The 17,301-nt window shown below is 38.4% G+C and overlaps 2 protein-coding genes across 4 annotated transcripts in view; one reads left to right on the top strand and one right to left on the bottom strand.

Moving 5' to 3' along the window:
* The window catches only part of LOC140146508 (uncharacterized), a 281,043-nt gene that overhangs the window by 109,037 nt on the left and 154,705 nt on the right, over window positions 1-17,301 (bottom strand). The window lies entirely within an intron of this gene.
* LOC140146506 (acyloxyacyl hydrolase-like) overlaps window positions 12,596-17,301 on the top strand; it is a 31,860-nt gene continuing 27,154 nt past the window's right edge. Inside the window, exons 1-2 of one of the 3 annotated variants that reach the window (XM_072168378.1) lie at window positions 12,596-12,642; window positions 15,022-15,082. Coding sequence is in view for 2 of the 3 variants with exons in the window: in XM_072168377.1 (XP_072024478.1) it covers window positions 14,263-14,317; window positions 15,022-15,082 (116 nt within the window). In the remaining variant the exon portion in view is untranslated. Of the gene's footprint in view, window positions 12,643-14,212; window positions 14,318-14,883; window positions 14,956-15,021; window positions 15,083-17,301 lie in introns of those variants that run through there. The other 2 variants (XM_072168377.1, XM_072168376.1) reach the window with 2 other exon arrangements.

The following is a 17,301-nucleotide window of genomic DNA, read 5'->3' on the forward strand; positions in this document are numbered from 1 at the left end:
GGCGATTTTTTTTCACCGCCTTCGGCGGCAAATTTTTTTTTAAATTTTAATGAATTCCTTACAGAGTTGGGCGGGAGAATTTTTTTTTATTCATCAACATGATCAATGAGGCGAAATTTTTTTTCATGTCACTATATGGGCAAAGTTTTTCTTTCGTCTCACTAGCGGGCAAAGTTTTTTTCAAAAAACTACCATGCTCCTCCTTGAAATCAAATGGTGCGCCCTTAGTTGATGAAGTAGCTATCTACTGCTGATAGTGTTAATGAAGAAGTAGCTAGTGACGGCTGATACTATAGTGTTGATGAAATAGCCATCTACGGCTGATACAGGGTGTATCAAAATGATTGGTACCGATTTTTTTTTTTAATGATTTTTTACTATGTTTTATACCAGTTTGGGGTTAATTGTTTAAATATTTGTAATTATAGTAGTTTTATCTTCTCTAAGAATTTTAGATTATAAAGATAACACATTCTGTTCAGAAGTTACATGATTCTAAAGGAAAGTAGGTGTTTTTTACACTTTTCATCGTAACGCTGGATCAGTATAGTAGCGCACTATTTCAAAGCTCTATTTTACTACAAATACCTTGTGAGAATGATATGTTGAAAATCATGGAAACGTTTAATTATTTCTTTCTATAATAATATAAATGTTCTAATCAATTAAATATTTAATGGTTGAGTGTAATATTGTTGACTTGAATAATTTAGGTGGGGTGAAAGACGTTTGGGTATCAACACCTTCCAGGGCAGTAATTTAAACTGTAGTATAAGATGCATTGAGATTACTAAGAAGATGGTCTGGCAGAATGAGACTGTAGACAGTGTAGGTTAGGTTAGACCTGGTAAAAGTTATTGGAATGGCTCCACAATATTCCACACTTCAGCGTGCATTCATAGTAAAGAATTACTGGTTGGCACGAAGCTATGGAGAAGTGCAGAGAAGATTTAGAAGACAGTTTCCAAGAACAAGGAGTTTCCCATGCACATATGCTATAACTTACAATGTTTCAAAATTTGATATGGGCAGTTACAGAATGGATCCATCCCAGGTGTTAAGTTCATTCAAGATAGGGCTTCACCTCAGGTACTTCAGGAACTATCTTTCTAAAACTTAAAGCATGTGTAAAGCATTTTTATGTTATAGACTGAGGTGAGATGGCCCATTCTCAGATAAAGCGTCCAAGTTTGGGCTCAGGAATTGCAAAATGCCAACCACGAAGAATTCGTGAAAATCATTCAGAATCGTAAACTTTAATAGTTTCAGAACACAAAACAATGCATGGGTGATTTTTCAACAATACTTCATTTTTGAGCAATATTACTTGTACGCATTGGGGGTAACGTATCAGTGGTAACGTATCTGTGAAGCCCTTTCCCACTTTTGTCTTAATCGTGCAAGTGTAAAAACTTACCGACTTAATACCCATACTTGATCAGTCATCACCCAATGTACTAAAGTCTGGTATGGTATTTGGCTTCATTTATCACAGCGTTTTTTCCGCGGATAGTAGAATTTAGGTAACGTATCTGTGAACGCATGTACGTAACGTCAGGATTTTTGCCATTAATAGACCTGATTTTTTTACTTTGAAACCATTGTGTTATGTACCACATATATAATATAACTATAGAGCCTGCTTGATCCATAACATATGGGAACATTCATATAGCCAGTTATTTTGACAGATTGTTATTCATTAGAAATATGGTAACGTATCTGTGAACAATTTTGGCGACATAGTCTCAAAGACCTGTTGGAAAAATTTAATAACTTGCGTTGTGATGTTTTATACTTTATAATTAGGACATGATACCACTAATGAAAAGTACCTATAATCCATTATTATGCGCGCATGTTTAATGAACAGGGACACATTATACGGAACGTACCTTGGCTGGCGACATGGAGGAAAACAATGGACATGCATAATCAGCTTTATTGTTTTATACTTTCTAGGCATGTTACAACCTCCAGCCCCACACATTTGAGAAAGCAACTCCTAAGTATTAATTATATTAATAAAAGTCATTTCTTTCTGACGAAACAAGTCTGAATACGACTTGACACTATGGGCGACACAGATTTGGCTTTTTGGACACTTTATCGGAGAATGTGCCAGATATTGAAGAGCATGTATGCAATAAATAGTTCAAGTAGTGAGCCTATTCATCTAAGTAAAACCATGATTACGTCTATCTTCGTTTAAATGACAATAGCTCACAGATGCAACAACCTATCATATTCAGATCATTAGATCAATAAGTTAACATATGGCCCTGTCTATTTATAGTACAAAAACTATATTAATTAGCAATTTTATATTTTTGATATATTTTTGAAAATGTCACATAGCCCGGTACCAATCATTTTGATACACTCTGTATTAGTGTTGATGAAGTAGCTATCTACTGCTGATATAAGTGCTGGTAATCTAGTGTTGGTGAAGTAGCTATCTACTGCTGATATAAGTGTTGGTATAATCTAGTGTTGGTGAAGTAGCTATCTACTGCTGATATTAGTGTTATGAAGAAGGAAGTAGCTATCTACTGCTGATATTAGTGTTGATGAAGTAGCCATCTTCGGCTGATATTAGTGTTGATGAAGAATTAAGAAGCAGCAATCTACTGCTGATATCAGTGTTGATGAAGTAGCTATCTACTGATGATATTAGTGTTGATGAAGTAGCTATCTACTTATGGTATTAGTGTTGATGAAGTAGTTATCTACAGCTGATATAAGTACTGATGATATCAGTGTTGATGAAGTATAGCTATCTACTGCTGATATTAGTTGATGACGTATCTATCTGTTGCTAATATTAGTGGCAATGATGTTTTTTTCTTTTTCGCAAAAAAGGCGGCGATATTTTTTTCACCGCCTTCGGCGGCAAACTTTTTACAAACATTTTAATGAATTCCTTTATGCAGAGTTGGGTGGGACAATTATTTTCTATTCATCGGCGAGGCGAAATATTTTTTTCATGTCACTATATGGGCAAAGTTTTTTTCGTCTCACTAGCGGGCAAAGTTTTTTTTTTCAAAAAACTACCATGCTCCCCCTTGAAATCAAATTAGTGTTAATGAAGAAGTAGCTAGTGACGGCTGATACTATTGATGAAGTAGCCATCTAGAGCTGATATTAGTGTTGATGAAGTAGCTATCTACTGCTACTAATAGTTGACGGAGTAGCTATCTACTGCTGATATTAGTTGATGAAGTAGCTATCTACTGCTGATATAAGTGTTGGTAATCTCATGTCGGTGAAGTATATCTACTGCTGATATTAGTGTTAATGAAGAACGAAGTAGCTATCTACTGCTGATATATAGTGTTGATGAAGTAGCCATCTTCGGCTGATATTAGTGTTGATGAAGAAGAAGCAGCTATATATCTACTGCTGATATCAGTGTTGATGAAGTAGCTATCTACTTATTAGGAATACACCCAAATGTATTAGGAATACACCCAAATGTATTAGGAGTACACCCAAATGCATTAGGAATACACACAAATATATTAGGAATATACACCCAAACGTACTTTAGGAATACGCCCATATACATTTCATTGCGCTGACCTTGACAATGAACATGAGGGTATTGCACTAGCTAATATTTATTCATCGTTTTGGAACAAAAATATATTCATTTTTATTTTGTTTGTATGATGGTATTGAAGCTATTAAAGTAAAGCCATTAAGTTTTAAAGCCATTAACTTCACGGAATCGGAGGTAGAAAACGGAAAACAATTAACATTACATAAATAAAATTGAAATAATTGTATAAAAAGTGAATAAAGCACAAAGAACAAATCAATAAATGCGTGTCTGTTGTTGTTTTCAATTAAATAAACGTGCGCATAGTTTGTAATCTTTATTAAACATCTTGTAAAATGGACAAACATAGTAAAACGGACAAAACACCAGCCGGAAAGGTTAAGCTACAAGAAAAAGGAAAAACACGGAAAGTGACATATTGACAAATCGGAATTTCAAAAGTAAAACACAGAAAACGGCCCCTGGTTGATAAACATTTTACTATTTTGATATAATGATATTATTACAATTTATGGCTAGATTTATGATATTATTATTACAATTTATGGCCAGATTTATGATATCATTACAATTTATGGCTCAATACGTTTGCATAATTTTATGTAACTTTTATTTATGTATACTTTCCATAAAAATACAGATGAAAGATAATTAAAAATAAAAACAAAACAATTAAAACGAAAACAATATAAAACACTGCCTGCAATTTTGTAAGTAGCCATCGGCTGATGAAATGTTGATACGTTTTATCATCAGTGAATGGCCAAAGTATAATTTTTTGTAATTTTGAGAACAAAGTACAAAATAATTATGAAGTAGCTATCTACTGCTGATATTATTAGTGTTGATAAAGTAGCTATCTATAGTGTTGATGAAGTAGCTATCTACTGCTGATATTGGTGTTAATGAAGAAGTATAGATAGTATCTACGGCTGATACTATACATGTAGTGTTGATGAAGTAGCCATCTACGGCTGATATTAGTGTTGATGAAGTAATTTAGCTATCTACTGAGTAATAGTTGACGAAGTAGCTATCTGCTGCTAGTTGATGAAGTAGCTATCTACTGCTGATATTAGTGTTAATGAAGTAGCTATCTATTGATGATATTAGTGTCGATGAAGTAGCTATCTACTGCTGATATAAGTGCTAATGAAGTATAATAACTATCTGCTGCTGATATTAGTTGATGACGTATCTATCTGTTGCTATTATAATTTTATTACTGCCAATGATGTGGGTTTTTTTTATATTAGTATTGAGGACGTAGCGGATAAAGGTAGCTTTTACTGCTGATATTGGCATTGATGAAGTAGTATTGTTAATGATGACACTCGATGTATTAGGAATACACCCACATTTATTAGGAATACGCTCATATGTATTAGGAATAGGCCTACACTCAAATCATGTATTAGGAATACAATCAAACGTATTAGGAATACATCCAAATGTAAAACGGACAAAACACGGCCGGAAAATGTCAAAATGTTATTGTAAAATAATTTTTGAAAGCATATTTTGTCATACACTTAAATAACATAACATTAAAATATTTTTAAAAATGTTTTTAATGTTAAGAAAACGTTTTTACCCGTAGTACAATCCAGATATTTAAACGTTTTCTGCAAACCTTTTTCGAATAATAGTAAAACCCAAAATATAACTTATTTAAAACGTTTTTGTGTTTGCTGGGTCCTTACCTATAAATTATATAGCAATCCTCTTCCTTACCTATAAATTATACAGTAAGCCTCTTCCTTACCTATAAATTATATAGCAAAGCCTTTTCATTACCTTTACATTATTATAGCAAATATCTTCCTTACCCAAAAATTATATAGTAAGTATCTTCCTATTCATCAAATCCCTTATTTCCATGTTTTTGTTATTATTTTTGAGTCAATGTAAAAAAGCATTGTATATTGTTTTATCCTGTTTACCCAAGCAACATGTGTACCAAGTGTGGTCCTGGTAGGAAAAAGTGTTGAGGAAACGTTTAAAAACGTTTTCTGTGTTTACTTCTGATAGCACATTACTTCATCCGTTATCTACTGCTGATAGCAAACTACTTTATTTACTGTCAACTGCTGATAGCACACTACTTTATCAACTATCTACTGCTGATAGCACACTATACGACTTCAACAAGACAGTGTTGCTAGTTTGTTTTCATTCATGAATCACTCTGAGTTGCCAATAAAGTGATAATGCATCCCCTACCCCGCGGCACCAACGGTATTTCAGCAGTGAGCCACCAGTTTCTTCAATGTCGATACGGTCCGTTTGACATTTATAAAGGGCATACACAATTACACATGACTCGCCGCCGACTTTTGTCATGTTTGTGTGTGTATATTTCTGAACTTGTCTGTGACCTTGTCATAATTCCGCGAGTTTTTTTACCTAACCTGTTACATGTGAATTGGTATACATGTAGGCCAAGCCATAACCTGTGTAATACAGGAAGTATAGCGTTGGGTATATACGATAAATAATATGGCTGAAGCGGACTTTTTGTTATCATTTAGATCAAGCTTATTTGTGTCTTTGTTTATATCCTGTCTTCTTCTACTGAGTATCCCACCACCAGTCAACGGACGAGGAGTCAATGGAGGAACAACCTGTTTGGGTACGTTATAGTTACCAACTATGTTAAACTGTTGTGGTTTTTATCTAAACCAAAACCCAAAATATAACTTATTTAAAACGTTTTAAAAATGTGTTTGTTGGGCGGCCAAATTATTATAGAAAGAGGAATTGAAGTAATAAAATTGAAAACATTCTTAATGATTCTGATCACTTTTACAAAAATGAAAACAAACTAATCCTCACTCTGAGAAATCCTCTTCTCTTGTCTTTCCTAAATCGTTAGATTAACGACCTGATTGGAAGGTTTAGCTTCTCAAAATTAGATTTTTTGTTCATTCCTTTGCAGATCACATGCTTGGTGATGTGATCAGGCAAAATGAGTCGGATGTCGAGGATATTGATTTTGAGATATAGCTAATAATAATATTCAACTTCCTTTGTATTTTATTATTCTGATCAACACTATTATTGGCCATATTTCTGGAATCGCAAGTCTTAATTATGATGGGGTTTTCAGCACAATCAGGATCTGAATAATGGGCCCATGTGAAATTGAAAACTGAATTTTGACTGTGATCGACATCTGATTCATTTAGCTTGCTCGATTAAATTAATTCATTAGTGATACGACTAATTTGCTATTTCTTTGACACCCTGTACCATATACGAAGTGTTACCGTAAAAATTCGATGGTTAGCATACTTCTAAATGTACAAAAAGAGTGAATTTGCACTCTTTGAAAGATTTTTTTTTTAGTGGAAACACTCTAAAATGAAAGAAAGTACATTTTCTTTAGGCAATATTCACTCTTTTGAGAGTATACAGACTACTTTTTTTTCAATCCTTTTAGAGTGAAATTTTTCCACTCAAAAAGGGGTTGTCATTCATTTTACTCTCTCACTCTTTTTCCCACTCTTTCCACTCGGTGTACATTTAGAGAGTATGTGCTTACTATCGAGCGCTTTTGAAAACATGAAATTGTACCAAATTCCGGCGCTTTACTAACTGAGCTAATGGGGTTGAGACACACATTTGAAGGTTTACTTGATCGTATATAACTATGTGTATCGATGATTTGCTAAAAAAAACCTTTACACTTTTGTGGATGGAGCTCTTCATGTTTGCATGTTTTAATAGCGCTCGATAGTAAGCACATATGGCTAACTATCGAGTTTTTACGGTACTAATATACGCACTGCTTGGATGTTTGCAACGATACATAATTTATATAGCACATTTACAAATTACAAATATATCTTACATTATATTATATTTTATCATATTCCAGTTCCTCTTTCTACAATAAGTTGAATTTTAGCTTTTATTTCTTTACACTTCCCCTTTCCATCATTAAAGGAACAGTCCGGCAATCACAACGTTATGCCATGTTAGAAAAATAATTATCAAGCACGAACACGTAGTTTTATAAAACAAACTCATATTGACATTAAAAACGAATAAAAACAACCGTCTCTCACCACGCGATATTTAAATTCCCCTGGCACCGAAATTGCCTGCGGCAATGACGACCCAACACAGAGGAGAGAGAAAACAGAGAAAGTACTACCAGTCAAGTCCCCGTGTATTGTATGCTACCAGTTCTCGCATATTCATGAGGGCCGATTGTTCGATCGTGCCGTGTCAAACAATCACGCCAGCGCTGCGTGTCTTCGCGTATACGCGATAGAGCGTTGCGTGCTTTCGCGATTACGCGATAGACCATGAAAATACGCGGTAATTGGGTAGCAGTCTCGCCTGTCGCATTTCATGGAACAATCGGCCCTCATTATCGGATGATGCGGAGACTTTGACTGGTGGTACGCTCTCTGTAGTACTTTGTGCGACCCAGTAACACAATAAAAGCTGACGACAATTGAGCACAAATAGCCAGGACGTCATTATTGCGACATGTAATTTTAACGCGGAAATTTTGAACATCGCGTGTTGGGAGCCGGCTGTTTTTATTCGTTTTTATGGCCAATATAAGTTTGTTTTAAATAAAATCCGGCGATTCGTGATTGATAATTGTTTCGCGCGTATACCATAAACATGTGCTGGGTTCTCTTTTAGAACCCCCCCCCCCTCACATGTCACAAATAAATTTACGCCGTTTGACAAAACAAATGAACGAATGGCATGGTTGTGATAGCCTGATATGTTTCTCCGTGAATTGTAATTCTATACTGGACACTACAAGACTTAACAAGTATCCGTAGACATACCAGTGGTGTGTGTGGACTTTTTGTCGGGGGGGGTGGTTGGGGTGGTTTGGGGTTGGAGCAAATATAACAATGTCAATTTGCCCAGTGAGCATTAGCAATTCCACTGGTGGTAATACCCAAATCAAGGTGTTGGTGTCACCAAATGTGTGTGTGTATTTAAATAGTAGGGCCTACTAAGTACAAGGATTTTCTTTGAGTTTTTAGCGAAGGGGCTGGGTCTTGCACAGGAGTGGCCTCCATTTCAAGTACATGGATATACACTGTACTACGGTACCCCTTAGCCCCTCACCACGGCTTTTACGCACAACTACACACAAATATTACAAATTTGCTGTGAATTTGTGAAGGTGACGACGTGCAGTGGCATTTCTTTTTCTAGTGGAGGGGTGGCAAGACAAAAAAATTATTGAGAATGGCACGAGGGAGGGATTTTTTTTCAGGATAAAAAACAAAAATCAGTTTTCACGTATAATTCACTTGGTAGCAGTTTTCAGCATCTGACAAGTACACGATAAGGGCCCCATTTTATTTCATATTATGAAATCGACCCCTTTAGTCTAGATTTACTGAGCCATATTTTGTAACACGGACTACGAATGAGGGGGGGGGGTGTTGCAACCCCTGATTTTCAATTATAACCGTCACATACCGTTATATTTGGTACCAATATAGCTACGGGTCTCCTCTATACCAAAATTGGTACAAACATCCCCCAAATAATGTCTTTGACGGCCAGTCCTACCCCGTGTCGTGTATGGTGCTGTGGGTAAAAATTGTATCACTAAAATGAGCGCAAATGATGGATCTACGATTAGCTTAGGTCGTTTGGGCGTGAAAGCGTGCGTTTTTTTTATAACGGATAAAAAAATCTTAGGTGGGTTGGTACCCCGTCGTAGTTCATATCAATTTGCAAGCGCTCTTTAGCAAAGTCATAGTTCATTGAATTTGGCAACCGTATCACAAAACAGACTGTTTGCATTAGATTTGCAATTTAAAGAGAATTGACCATTGCTTATTCTAGTGACGATAGTATATGGACAATATAAGTGTACTTTTTCATTTAATGACATAAAATTTGAAAATAATATTGTAAGGAACTGTTGAGGTTTTGACTTTTAAAACCTACATTTTGATCAAAAAATGTGCTTGGATAGGTAGTTTTCATCAGAGTTTCCACATTCACCTTGCTATAACATTGAATTGCGTTATCTGTTGACCTAGTGACGAAAGGTGTTTTTAGGGGAAGTGATTGGATGAAGGGAACACTTGAGGTTTCGATAAAATACAATCAAAGAGGCCCATTTTTCAGTTAGAAGCTCCACAGCTCTTACATTGCTATGTACTCAAACGTGTAGTGCAATCAAAGACAGTGTGGAGACAATTAACTGCTTTCTGTTCTCTGCTTGGAAGCTCTTGGTTGAAAATGTGTGCTCAGGTGTATCGAGGTGGACACTGTGCGCATGATGGTTTATAAGAAATTCGTTTTTGTATAGAAACCTTCCATATGCTAGGGTTAAAGTTCCACAAACACTTGCAAGTAATGATTCATGCTGACTGATAAATTTCTTTACCAGCATCGAACGAGAAATATATAGACTGATCCTTAAAGGTGAGGAGGAAGGCGGACATGAAACGAATTCATTTTATAACCACATTCAAGCGTTTTGACCAATTAAAAAAAAAGTTTCAAAAACGTTAGTCATCCCTGCGTCTTTTTCCACTCCATATTCTTGAAAACAAATTCTGCAATTTGTTTATCTTCCTAAGTTTAACATCTAATCTATAAGCCTACGCCTACCGAGATCCTAATCTCCTTCACAGCTGGTTTCTGTCGTTCCTAACACTCGTCGTTAGTGCAGTCTGGTCCCGAGACTACCGAGATCCTTGTAAAGTTCAAAGTGCGCCTTATTTATATCGAAACAACATGCACAGGCACAGACCTTTAATATTTCCATTCTCTTTGCGCAGTTCAGTGGATTGATAGAGTCAAAGGATATATTTACACAGGGTATTGTGTTATTTCTTTTGGAAATCGCTGTGCATAAAGTTCGCTGGGATCTATCAAAATAGTATCAAACAATTCACAAACAAAATACAATCATGTGATAGTTGGGAAAAGTCCAAATGTAGCCTATATCTGTGTAGCTTTAGTGGTTAGTGCCAAACTAGTACACTCTATGGGGAACAACTGATGCAGAAAATCCACACGTGCATAAAATCAGTCTTGCCGAGCGAACTTGAAGTAAAAAAACCGTAGGTGTGTAGACCTTTTTTAGACGCCGAATATGGAAAGAAAGCTTCTTTTGTCCATAGGCTCTGTGGGGCTATTGGTTTGTTTGTTGGTCGCTCAGTTCCCGGTACCATCAACTGCAGATGTCAACGGTGGTACTACATGTGCAGGTAGGAATTCATTAGGGGGTGTGTACTGTTATATATCATGCGTTATTAGCGTCAACCCCTCTTAAAAGGGCGTGTGTGTGTGTGTGGGGGGGGGGGGGTGTTGGTTGAATAAAAAAGTGACTGACATGAACATAAAAATGGGTCAAAGGCTTGGGGTGGGGGACACGTCTCCGACGTCCCTGCCCAAATCCAACCACCCACCCCTCCAGAGTTGACGCCCATGAACATGCACATGGATGTGGGGGTGGCCGGTTTGTTATGTGGATGGGAGGACATGGGGCGGGGTGAATGGGATGTCAATGGTGTTAAGACAATATGCTGTTAGGCAACATGTTTGTCATTTGGGGGTGTTTGAGGGGTATGCATATGGATATGTGGGGTGGGTTTGTGATGTGCGTGGGGGTATGGAAGTGGCTTGTTAGTCCTGGTATGCCCTTTATCTTTAGGGTGTATGAAGGTTTGCATGTGTAACATGCATGTGGATATAGGCCCCTCATGTGGATATGTGGGTGTGGGTGTGGGTTTGTGATGTGTGTGGGGTTGATTGTTTAGACTCCTTGCTTTGTTCTTTATGATGCAGCAATATGGTTTTTGCAGGAATGGGAGGGGTTCAATCCCCTGGATAATTTGGTTTGCTACCCCCCTCCGCGCCATAAAAACACAAACAAACAGACAAACAAAAACAATAAAAACAAAACAAAAACAGAACAAAGCATTCAACCCTCAAAAACCAAACCCCGAACAAATAAATTTTCAACCCCCTTACCACCAGTGTAAAAATAAAAAGTGAAGTATCCCTATACCCCTCCCCTTCCACACAGCATAAGACATAAATTGAACTTAACTTCTCTTTTCGTCCCTGTAGGTTGCACCATCATCTTGTCATTGGTTGACCAGGTAGCTGAAATGAACAATGAATCAGCAGTAGATGCATTAACAAGATTGTGTGGATATCTACCAGGTTAGTAATAGGTGTGGTGTATACGGGGATATAGGTTGCACCATCACATTGGTTGACCAAGTAGCTGAAATTAACAATGAATCTGTAGTAGATGCATTGACAAGATTGTATGGATATCTCATCATCATCATCATCAGTCGGCTGCGGAGCAGGCGACTACAAGCTTTCTCCAACTAATGCGATCTTGGGCAAGCGAAACAATTTTGTTTGGCTGCAGCATCCCTTCAGTATCTCCCAGGAGGTGCTGGACATACTGTAAGTACAGTGTGCGCCGCCGTCCCGGTTTCCTCTTCCCATGTGGTGGAATATAAAGCGCATATTCTTTCACAGGCTCGCCATCTTCAAGACGCAGTATATGGCCGAGAAATTTGAGTTGATGAATCTTGACTCTGGCAACCAGTGGAGTGGTGTTGGTCAGGTTGTAGATGGTTTCGTTTGGAATCCGATCCACACGCTTGATGTTTAACATGACTCTGTAGCAAGATGTTGCAAATGCATTGATCTTGTTGTCCATGTCCTTGGTAATTACCCATGACTCGAACCCGTACAGAAAGACAGTAACACGCGTTGTCTGAAACAGCTTGATTTTTGTTTCGATTGGCAGGGACGGGCTTCTCCAAAGGCGTTCCAGTTTCCAGAAAGCTGCCCAGGCTAGTGCTTTTCTTCTTTTTAGGTCTCCAACACTAGAGCCCATCTTGGAACCCAAATACCTGAAGTCTGTGACATGGTTGATGGTACTACCATAGACTTCAAGTGCTGGTTGGGCGTTACAGTTTGCAGTCATATATTCTGTCTTAGGTGCGCTGATTACAAGGCCTAGATCTGCTGCTGCAGTTGCAGTCCTAGTAAGCTGTGACTGGGCCCGGTCTATGGAAGATTCCAGCAGGTTACCAAGATTCTACCAGGTTAGTAATAGGTGTGGGGTATATAGGGATGTATGTTGCACCATCACATTGGTTGACCAGGTGGCTGAAATGAACAATGAATCAGCAGTAGATGCATTAACAAGATTATGTGGATATCTACCAGGTTAGTAATAGGTGTGGTGTATACGGGGATATAGGTTGCACCATCACATTGGTTGACCAACACTAGTGGAAAATTTGCAATGAGAATTCTTTCAAAACGATGAGAATTTGAAAAAGTATGAGAATTTAAAAATTCTCATTCAAATGAATGAGAAATACCAATTAACGTGTCAAACACCTGTCACCTTGTTTTAAATGAGAGAATTAACCACTTGTGACAGGTTGTTGACACGGTAATTAATATTTCTCATTCATTTGGATGAGAAAATTTTATATAAATGAGAAAATTTTATATTCTCATTTCTCATCGTTTTGAAAGAATTCTCATTTTAAATGTTCCACTAGTGCAAGTAGCTGAAATGAACAATGAATCAGCAGTAGATGCATTGACAAGATTGTATGGATATCTACCAGGTTAGTAATAGGTTTGGGGTATACAGGGATATAGGTTGCACCATCACATTGGTTGACCAGGTGGCTGAAATGAACAATGAATATGTAGTAGATGCATTAACAAGGTTATGTGGATATCTACCAGGTTAGTAATAGGTTTGGAGTATAGGGGATATGGGTTGCACCATCAAATTGGTTGACCAGGTGGCTGAAATGAACAATGAATCAGCAGTAGATGCATTGACAAGAATGGGTGGATATCTACCAGGTTAGTAGTAGGTGTGGAGTATAGGGGGATATAGGTTGCACCATCACATTGGTTGACCAGGTGGCTGAAATGAACAATGAATCAGCAGTAGATGCATTGACAAGATTGTATGGATATCTACCAGGTTAGTAATAGGTTTGGGGTATACGGGGATATAGGTTGCACCATCACATTGGTTAACCAAGTAGCTGAAATGAACAATGAATCAGCAGTAGATTCATTGACAAGATTGTGTGGATATCTACCAGGTTAGTAATAGGTGTGGGGTATAGAGGGATGTATGTTGCACCATCGCATTGGTTGACCAGGTAGCTTAAATGAACAATGAATCTGCAGTAGATGCATTGACAAGATTGTGTGGATATCTACCAGGTTAGTAATAGGTTTGAGGTATACAGGGAAGTAGGTTGCACCATCATCTTGTCATTGGTTGACCAGGTAGCTGAAATGAACAATAAATCAGCAGTAGATGCATTGACAAGATTGTGTGGATATATACCAGGTTAGTAATAGGTGTGAGGTATACAGGGAAGTAGGTTGCACCATCATCTTGTCATTGGTTGACCAGGTAGCTGAAATGAACAATGAATCAGCGGTAGATGCATTGAAAAGATTGTATGGATATCTACCAGGCTAGTAATAGGTGTGGGGTATACGGGGATATAGGTTGCACCATCATCTTGTCATTGGTTGACCAGGTAGCTGAAATGAACAATGAATCTGCAGTAGATGCATTGACAAGACTGTGTGGATATCAACCAGGTTAGTAATAGGTTTGGGGTATACGGGGATATAGGTCCACCATCATCTTATAATTGGTTGACCAGGTAGCTGAAATGAACAATGAATCTGCAGTAGATGCATTGACAAGATTGTGTGGATATCTACCAGGTTAGTAATAGGTTTGGGGTATACGGGGATATAGGTCCACCATCATATTGTCATTGGTTGACCAGCTAGCTGAAATAAACAATGAATCAGCAGTAGATGCATTGACAAGCTTGTGTGGATATCTACCAGGTTAGAAATAGGTGTGGGGTATACGGGGATATAAGGTTGCACCATCATCTTGTCATTGGTTAACCAGGTAGCTGAAATGAACAATGAATCTGTAGTAGATGCATTGACAAGCTTGTGTGGATATCTACCAGGTTAGTAATAGATGTGGGGTATACGGGGATATAGGTTGCACCATCATCTTGTCATTGGTTAACCAGGTAGCTGAAATGAACAATGAATCTGTAGTAGATGCATTGACAAGATTGTGTGGATATATACCAGGTTAGTAATAGGTGTGGGGTATACAGGGATGTAGGTTGCACCATCACAGTGGTTGACCAGGTGGCTGAAATGAACAATGAATCAGCAGTGGATGCATTGACAAGATTGTGTGGGTATCTACCAGGTTAGTAATAGGTGTGGGGTATACGGGGATGTAGGTTGCACCATCACATTGGTTGACCAGGTAGCTGAAATGAACAATGAATCAGCAGTAGATGCATTGACAAGATTGTGTGGATATCTACCAGGTTAGTAATAGGTGTGGGGTATAATGCCTTCATTGCTATTTGACTCTTCTTGTTCTTTGTATACAGATCAGTTTCAGACAGCGTGTAAAGGATTCCTGGACTTTGCCACACCTATTCTGTTAGATTTGTAAGTTGCATGTATAGCTAGACTAGTATATGACGTAATCAAGCTATATATATGAGTCTGGTGTCGATACAAATCAAAATTCAGTTTCAATATCATTACACGAGCCATTCTCAGAACTTTGCTTTGCAGAGAAGTAACCCTATCATTAATTAGACTTAAAGTTGTGGAGATATGTCTCAGAACAATAAAATACAAAGGAAGTTGAATACTATTATTGGCTATATCTCAAAATCAATGTTCCCGACATCAGATTCAAGGGAGTGCATGGACCCAACTATTGCACAACTAACTCTGGCAAATGCCCCCTAAAAGCTCCTAAAATAAAATGCAGTGATAGTACATTTTAAAAAAATATGGCAAAATAAAGTATGAATATTCTGTCACCAAAAGTGGACCATTATAACAAGTATATTTAGATATCGAGAAAGTACAAATTTAACAAAGTTCTCACGACTTACATTGTGGAGGTTGGTGGCCTGCGACCAGCATCCACTGGTCTTCAATGCCTACTGATGTTTTGGTTGGTAGCGGGAAATTGGGTCATCTGACCGGAAGTAGCAACTGATGTTGACCTCCGACGGTCAGATGAATGGATGACCGAGTCATAGGTGGGTGAAAGGTGGTGGCGCCCCTTGCCTCTGTTCAGATCACTCTCATTGCGTTTGATTTGTATAGCTTCCTTGACGCCTCTGCGAAACCAGTTCTCTTCCCTGTCCAGAATTTTGACCCCTTCCCAATCAATAGAATGTGTGGAGCCAGAAACATGTTCATTGACTGGGGATGATGGTGTTTTCCCATGTTCGACGAGTCGCGTCCTAAGTGAGCGGGCACTCTCACCGATGTACGATGAAGTACAGTCACCACAGGGGATGTGGTACACCACATCACACTTGTCCAATTTATCCGTCTTGTCCTTAGGATTGACTAAAACAGATCTGATAGTGTTCGTCGGTTTAATGTGGGTGATGACACCATTGGTCCGTAGCAACCGCTGAATGGACTCCGATAGTCCCGGAATGTAAGGGATGGAGACACTTCCCTTAGGTTGACTTGACTGTTTCTTGGACTGAGGTTTGGGTTCACGTTTCTTTCTGGCAGTAACCCAGCTCCAATCTTCATATCCACAAATGGCCAGAGATCTACAAACCTTGTCAAGTTCTTGTGTCCGCTCTTCCTCCTTGGTGACAATGGAATTAGCGCGATCACATAAGGTGCGAATTATTCCAAGTTTGTGTTGCAGTGGATGGTTGGACGAGAAACCCAAATACTGGTCCGTATGTGTTGGTTTACGGTACACGTTGAAGCTCAAATTGCCCACATCATCTCGCGACACAGATACATCAAGCATCGGTAAGCAGCCTTCCGACTCTTTGTCCAAGGTAAACTTGATGGCGTGATGTTGGTTGTTGATGTGCTCAGTAAACTCGTCGTTCAAGTTCTTGTCGATGATCACAGGGTATCATCTACGAAACGACCCCAAAATTTTGGGGGACTGTGAAACGAAGCGAGGGCCTTCTGTTCGAAATCCTCTATAAAAAGATTCGCTACGATCGGGGATACCGGGGACCCCATGGCCGCCCCTTCAATTTGTTGGTAAAACACATTGTCATATTGAAAGTACGTGGTGGTAAGTGAGTACTCAAGCAAAGTCATGATCTGATCGACATTGAGTTCAGTGCGTTCATGAAGGGTGGTGTCGTTTCTCAGGCGAGTGTCGATAATGCGAAGCGATTCATTTACCGGTGTGCAAGTAAACAAAGCCGTTACATCGTAACTTACGAGGATTTCGTCATTGGTAAGCTGAACATGCTGTAATTTCTCAACCAACTCCTTACTGTTCTTCAAATGGTGTGGCGATCGCCCAACCAGAGGGCCAATAATGTCCGCAGTAAATTTTGCAGTCTCGTATGAGATCGCTCCTCTACATGCAACAATGGGGCGCAAAGGCATGGTGGGCTTGTGTACCTTTGGGAGCCCATAGAATTTTGGTGTCTCCTCGCTGGTGGGATACAATTGAATACATGAATACAAAAGCCACCCAAGTCCATGGGAAGTGATTTTGAGAGAGAAAACCTGTGTATTATTTTAATTCCTTCAGTTAGATTTATTTGGTTAATATGGTAAGTTTTACGTGCAAATGAGTGGATTAACCTGTATTAGGTATGACGATTAGCATTTCAGGGACTTCGTGGGGTTCATTTTAAATTTTGGACTTGGGT

This window comes from Amphiura filiformis, chromosome 2 (genome assembly GCF_039555335.1).
Source record: "Amphiura filiformis chromosome 2, Afil_fr2py, whole genome shotgun sequence".
NCBI lineage: Eukaryota > Metazoa > Echinodermata > Ophiuroidea > Amphilepidida > Amphiuridae > Amphiura > Amphiura filiformis.